This window comes from Echinops telfairi, unplaced genomic scaffold (assembly GCF_000313985.2).
Source record: "Echinops telfairi isolate 266 unplaced genomic scaffold, ASM31398v2 ScPeMD7_23;HRSCAF=83, whole genome shotgun sequence".
Taxonomy (NCBI): Eukaryota; Metazoa; Chordata; class Mammalia; order Afrosoricida; family Tenrecidae; genus Echinops; species Echinops telfairi.
This window is the reverse complement of record NW_022103920.1, coordinates 6,632,206-6,639,076: the sequence shown is the minus strand read 5'-3', so window position 1 is coordinate 6,639,076 and position 6,871 is coordinate 6,632,206. Positions and strand designations below refer to the sequence as shown.

Here is a 6,871-nt window from a genome sequence, read left to right as displayed (position 1 = left end):
CTATGCAGCCCGACTCACAGATCCCCCGCCCCCGCCCCCAGCCCCCATGCGTGGTGGGGGGCGGACTGTCTTCCGTGGAGTGGTCAGGAGGCGGCCCTCAAGGACATGAAGTGAGTTAACTGTTCGCATCCTGGAGGTCTCCACCCGACAGTGCAGTGGAACAAAGGCTCCCGCCCGCCTCCGCTATGGGGCCTTTCCAGGTCACTCTCCCCAGGTGGTCTCTGGGGGGCGGATCCTGCTAAGCATTCTCTATGCATTTGAAAAAAGCTCCCAGACCCACAGCGATCCTGCAGGACAGTGCAGAGCATCCCCTGTGGGTTCCCCGACTTTAAACCTTGACCTGACCTGAAAGCTGCCTCTTCTTCCTTCCCAATGGCTGACCTTGTGGCTAGCCGCTCAGCAGTTAGCCCCCGGCAGCCCCCGGCACCTTGGTTTTTCTTTTTGTCTCATTTCGTTTTCTCTCTGTGTAGACAAACAAATATTGGGGTTTATTCATATTAAATGCTCCTGTGATCTTTAATACATGAAGATCCTACTGTATATCTTAGAGGGGTGAAATGCAAGGATCTCCTCTTGAGGACTGAGCGCACCTGTCCCAGGCCATGAGACTTTCAATGGCCTCGGCTGGATGTGAATGCTGGACATTGAATAAGGAAGCCTGACGAGTTGATGCATTTTCACGGTGGTGCTAGAGAAGAATATTGAACTTGCCGTGGACTGCTAGAAAGACAAACAAATCTGTCTTGGAAGAAGTAAGACCAGAGTGCTCCTTAGAGGCAAGGATGGCAAAATGTCTTCTTTTTTAAAAAAAATTTTTAATCATTTTATTAGGAGCTCTTACAGCTATCCTAACGAGCCTAGTTCAATCACATCAAGCAGCAGTGTACAATTGCTACCACAATCAGTTTCAAAACAGTCTTTCTTCTTGAACTTTCTTCTTGATATCAGCTCCCTTTAGCCCCTCCCTCCCCAAGACGTCTTCATCTCACCTACTTTGGACATGCTGTCAGGAGAGACCAGTGTCTGGAGAGAGACAGCATAGCTTGGTAAAGTGGAGGGGCCGTGACAAAGAGATGGAGGGCGCAGTGGCTGCCACAATGGGCTCAGGCACAGGAACGGTTGTGAGGCTGGCACAGGACCGAGCAGGGTTTCATTCTGTTGGGCATAAGGTCTCCATGGGTCAGAACCAACCTGATGGCACTTTAACAACAACTCTCTGTACTGCTCTGCAGCCTTTTTTTGTTTTTCCCCAATGTAAGTGGCACTGTGTTGGCTCAGGGGTAGAATCCTAGCCTCCCACGTGGGAGGCCCCGGTGCAATTCCGGCACATCTCACGTGCACCGTCACTCCTCTATCGGTAGAGGCTGTGTGTTTCCGTGGGGCATCCGGACTCAGACGAGGAAGGAAGGCCCGGGGATCTACTTCCAAAAGGCAGGCAACGAAAACCCCGTGGGCCGCAGTGGGCCAAGCCCGTGGTGCACGGGGGCGGCTGTGAGTCTCAACCGCAGCCGCCGAGCAGCTCGGTGACTTTCCAAGTCAGCCCACACAGCCCTGGCTTGTCCTGACAGCGGCAGGCCTTCCTAGTGCAGTGCCAGGCTCCATCTGAATGGTTCGGCCCACGGCTTGGTGATGGGCTGTCCAGCAGGCACCGGGCTCGCACCGTCGCAGACAGCCTCGCTCTTAGAGAGCTGCACCCATGCGGGCTCTGTGCTCACGGCGCCCTGTTCCCGCTTGTTCCGCAGAGGAGGAAAGACTTCCTCCAGCTGATCCTGGACACGCGCAGCGCTGGGAACTCCGTGGAGGTGGAGGACTTCGATGTCGTCGGGCAAGTCTTCCCCTCGACCGCGTGCCTGGCGCCTCCTCCCGGGCTGCACGCACCCCAGGTGCTGTCGAAGCCCCTGACCATGGATGAGATCGTGGGCCAGGCTTTCCTCTTCCTCATCGCCGGCTACGAGATTGTCACCAACACCCTCTCCTTTGCCACCTACCTCCTGGCCACCCACCCTGCCTGCCAGGAGAAGCTTCTGGAAGAAGTGGACCGTTTCCACGAGAAGCACGTGAGTACGGGACAGGCCCGGCTGCTGGTGGCCAAGGGCCAGCGGGTCTGAGCTCGTGGAAGTGAAGCTTGCCTTTTTATTGGGTCGTTCCAGCGCCGTTTTGGCTCTGTGTTTGGTCGCTTGTTGGCGCCACTCTGTCTTGTTTCCCTGTGTGCATTGCGGTCGTGTGTCGTCCCCAAGCTACTGCAGTGCTGCTGCACTTGGATGGGATTGGTGGCCGGCGTGTTTGCCCAGGCTTCTTGTTTCGATGGATGTGAGAGAGTGGGCTGGGCGTGCGCCTCTCTTCCCAAGCTTGGCAGCACCGAGGGGCCCCGCCGTCTGTGCAGAGAACCACACCTACTTCTAATCCGTGCTGTGCCACAGCCCTGCCATAGATGGAGTGGGGTCGTGGCCTGGCTCCTCCATCTCGGCTCTCTCTGGGTTCTCAGGGAGAGTGGAGTAGTCCAAACACCTTTGTTGTCTGGGCAGTTTGTGGCACCAGTCTGGTTCGTGGAAGCTGCAGTCCTAAGAATTAGCAGAGGCTCACGGGCCGGGCTGGGCAGCAAGGGTCTGGTTCTAGCGCTCTGACTGTGGCCTGGCCACATGGGGCTGCCAGGTGTGAGCCCGAGAGCAGAGGCCTTGTTATGTGGCAGGCGTGGGCATGCGGTGAGATTGGGACGGATCGGAGGCCGGAGAACTGGTGTCCAGTTGGGTAGGGCTGTTCAAGGGCCCAGCGCCCCTGCTTAATGGGGCACCCTTTTGGTTACTTTGGTGCTGAGTGGGCCATGTGGATGCCTGGTGTTTGTCTGCTTGTTTCTGTGGGGCTGTGCTCACACACTGCTTGGACTTCCACATTCTTGAAGAGATTAATAACAAATTCACGTTTTTAAAAAGCTGCGCTCTCAAATGAAGCCCACAGGAAAAGGACACTTTCTTTTTTCTTTTTAATGGATCAATTCTTTTTGTAATTTTAATAAATCATTTTACTGGGGGCTCTTAAAGCTCTTATCACAATCCTTACACCCAATGTATCATGCACATTTGTACACAGGTTGCCATCAACATTTTCTTTCTACGTGAGCCCTTGGTAACAGCTGCTCTTTTTTCCCTCCCTCCCCTACCCTCATGAACCCTTGATAATTTATAAATTATCTTTTTATTTTCATATTTTATACCATCCACTGTCTCCCTTCACCCATGTTTCTGTTGTTCATCCCCCTGGAGTGGTGGGTGTATATCGATTATTGCGATTGGTTCCCCCTTTCTCCCCCTTTTCCCCCCCCCCACCTTCACTGTACCCTCATGGTATTGCTGCTCTCATTATTGGTCCTGGGAGGGGGATTATCTGTCCTGGATTCTGTGCGTTGAGAGCTCTTATCTGTACCAGTTACATGCTCTGGTCTAGCCGGATTTGTAAGGTAGAACTGGGTTCTTGATAGTGGGGGAGAGGGGGAAGCAGTGAAGAACTAGAGGAATGTTGTGTGTTTTGCTGGTACTATACTGCACCCTGGCTGGCTAGTCCCTTTGTGACCCTTCTGTGAGGGGATGTCCCATTGTCTACAGATGGGCTTTGGGTCTTCACTCCAACCCCTCTCATTGGCATCGAAATGGTTGTTTGTTCTGGTTCTTCTGATACCTGTTACCTGATCCCGTTGACACCTCGTGATCACACAGGCTGGTGCACTTCTTCCATGTGGACTTTGCTGCTTCTCAGCTAGATGGCACCTTGTGTATCTTCAAGCCTTTAAGACCCCAGACGCTGTATCTTGTAATAGCCAGGCATCATCAGCTTTCTTCACCACACTTGCTTATGCACCCACTTTTGTCTTCAGTGATCGTGTCAGGAAGGTGAGCATCACAGAATGTCAGGTTATTAGAACAAAGTTTTCTTGTGTTGAGGGAGGACTTGAGTAGAGGCCCAATGTCTGTCTGCTACCTTAATTCTTAACCTATAAATATATGTGCATAGACCTATACCCCTATTATTATATATTATTTACATATGCACATGCCTATACTTATATCTCTATAAATATCTTTTGCCTCCTAGTTCTTTCCTCTATTTCCTTCTACTTGCCTCCTGTCCCACTATCATGTTTGACCTTCATTAGGCTCTCAGTAATTCCTCTCAGCTACATTGCACTTGATGGGACTCCAGCAGGCATCTATGCCCTCCTCACCATCGATTTTAGATCTCTGGTTGTTCCCTTGTCCCTGGGTTTACTGGCTCCCCAATCCCTTTCCCCCCACTTCCTCCTCTCCCATCCCCCCAGAACCATCAGTCCCGTTGTTTTCTCCTTGGGGTTGTTTATCCTGCTTATCTTATAGATACACATTAAAAAAAAAAGGAAGGAAATAGCCGATGAAGAGTTCCAGGCCTGTCTGCTGACCCTTATGGATGTTTTCTGATCAGGTCTGATGCAGCGCCCAGTCCTGCCCCCCGAGTCTGAAGTCTGTTTTCAGACGCCTCGGGGACCTTATTGTTTTGCTCCCCTTGCTGCTCTGTTGCACTCCCTTTGTGTTACACCCTGGTATGGGGGTGTCAGACCGGATACAATTCCCACACTGTGTCTTGGTGCTGCCCCCGTAGCGCTGGGGGTCAGTAAGGGGACGCCATGTCTTATGGTGAAGTCATCCCTAAAGTCCTCTCTGTGCATTGGCTGCTCCGAACAGGAATGTCGTCCCTGAAGCGTGGTGGGCCAGGATGCTGTCCACTCTCTCTCTCTTTCCCTCTTAGTTTGCTCCCATGTGGACCGGGCAGACCTGCCTCTCTCCCCAGGCTGTATCTTCAGTGCTGTCCTCTGTAGGGCATCCTTTTGGGGAGGGGGGTCACATAACTGGGACAGGGGCCAGCCCAGCAGACCTCTTAGTTTACTGCTTCATGCCGGTATGTTGTCCTCAAGGCTTGACGCACCAGGTTGAGGTCTGGTCCCTCTCTCCTTTCCTGTGGACACAGAAACAGTACCCTCCCCATGGTGGATTAGTGCCCCCAATGCCTTCGTCTCCCCCCAACACCTTATTTTTCCCTTGTCCCTTCCCCGCCCCCTTCTTTATGTTGGTCTGCTGTATGCATCATTGGGCTTGGTCTGAACATGTTGGTTTCTAGCACATGTTGATTACCCTCAAAGTTTGGGAAATGGCCTACTTTGCCATTGGAACTACTAGAAAAACAAATTACTTAGGGAGCCCTGTTGGCGTAGTGGTTACACATGGGCTTCTAACCACTAGGTCAATGGTTTGAAACCATCAGCTGCTCTGCAGGAGAAAGACCAGGCTTTCTACTCCTGTAAAGAGTTACGATCTCAGAAACCCACAGGGACAGTTCTACCCTGTCCTATAGGGTCACTATGAGTTGGCATCCACTCGATGGCAGTGAGTTTGTTTGGGGGTATTCAACTTAAAACTGCGTCCTGGAAATTTCCATTTCTTTTTCCTTTTAAAAAAAAGCTGTTGGGACGGTTCTGAGTCACGGTGACCCTGTGTGTGCTTCAGGGCTGGCTTCTCACCTTTCTTCTGAGGCACCTGGGAGTGGACTCCAAGCTCCAGTCTCCTGGCTTGCCGCTGAGCTCGTCGACCAGGTGACCCACCAGGGATTGCTCCCAATCCCACTCTCAGGGGTGTAGATGGGCGCTCCCTCTTTCTTCTCCAGCCTTGTCAAATCTTCAAAACTACACTGACCCGGTACCAATGGCCTCTACTTCCGGCTCATCGTGCGCTATGGTCACCCTCTATCCTGGCCATTATGATGGCCACTGGCCTGGTCTCCCCGGCCGACTGCCCGTCCCATGGAGCCTCTCTGCAAGCGCCGTGTTTGCCCTCAGAACTGCCCGAGTCTGTCGCACTCATGGGGGTCTTGAGTCTGCCTTCTATCCTATGAGCAACCCTTCTAGCTTTGTTTCACCCAAGACAGGCCAAGCAAATCTGTCCATCTAAGTCACCGCTTAAATGGCTCCCCTCCAGGGTGACATTGATGCGCTCGTCAATATTCTCCGGGCACAGATTCTCGCTCATTAGGGATAACAATGTGTGTGCATCAGGCAGAGGAGGAAACGCATCCAGGGGGCAGCTGAGCGCTGACGAACCACACAGCACTCCACTGGTTCTTCCATCCTTCCTCCCCCACTGTTATGGTCTCAGTCCTACCTTGCAAAGTCCGCTAGACCAGCGTACAGATGGTGGCACTCATGAGAGCTCTCAGTATACAGAATTCAGGAAAGACAAACCGCCTCAGGATCAGTAACGGGAGTAGCAGTTCCAGGAGGAGAAGGGTAGGGAAGGGGGAGGAAGGGGAAACGGACAGCGGTGACAGCAGCATAACCCCCCCCCAGGGGGACGAATACCAGGACAGTAGGTGACGGGATAGAACGGGCAGTGTGAGATATGTATAAATAATCATAACAATAGATGATATATTAAGGGCTCATGGGAGTGGCAGGGTGGGGGATGGAGGGAGAAAAAAGAGAAGCTGATATCAAAGGGCTCAAGAAGTTTAGAAATTGTCGAGACCAACAACTGTCCAGGTCTGTTTGATATAAGGGATGTTATAATATGTGTGGGAGCCCCCAATAAAACCTTTTTTTTTTTTTGAGAAAAAAGAAAGCTAAAATTATGCATCCGAGTAGTATGCTTCTACCATATCTAGTCCATCTGTATTTAAAAAAACACACTCATGCCATCGAGTCGATGCTGGTTCATAGCAGCCCTACGAGACCCGGTAGAGCTGCCCCTGTGAGTTTCTGAGTCTGCAACTCTCAGTGGGAGTAGAAAGCCCCATCTTTTACCCCAAGGTGTGTCTGGTGGTTTCAAACCACTGACCTTGCAGTTAGCAGCCCAAC

The 6,871-nt window shown here is 52.1% G+C and overlaps 1 protein-coding gene across 1 annotated transcript in view; it reads left to right on the top strand.

Annotated features, from left to right (window-relative positions):
* The window catches only part of TBXAS1 (thromboxane A synthase 1), a 146,482-nt gene that overhangs the window by 106,370 nt on the left and 33,241 nt on the right, over window positions 1-6,871 (top strand). The window contains exon 9 of the mRNA XM_013007564.2: window positions 1,743-2,057. Within this exon, the coding sequence (XP_012863018.1) occupies window positions 1,743-2,057 (315 nt within the window). The remainder of the gene's footprint in view (window positions 1-1,742; window positions 2,058-6,871) is intronic.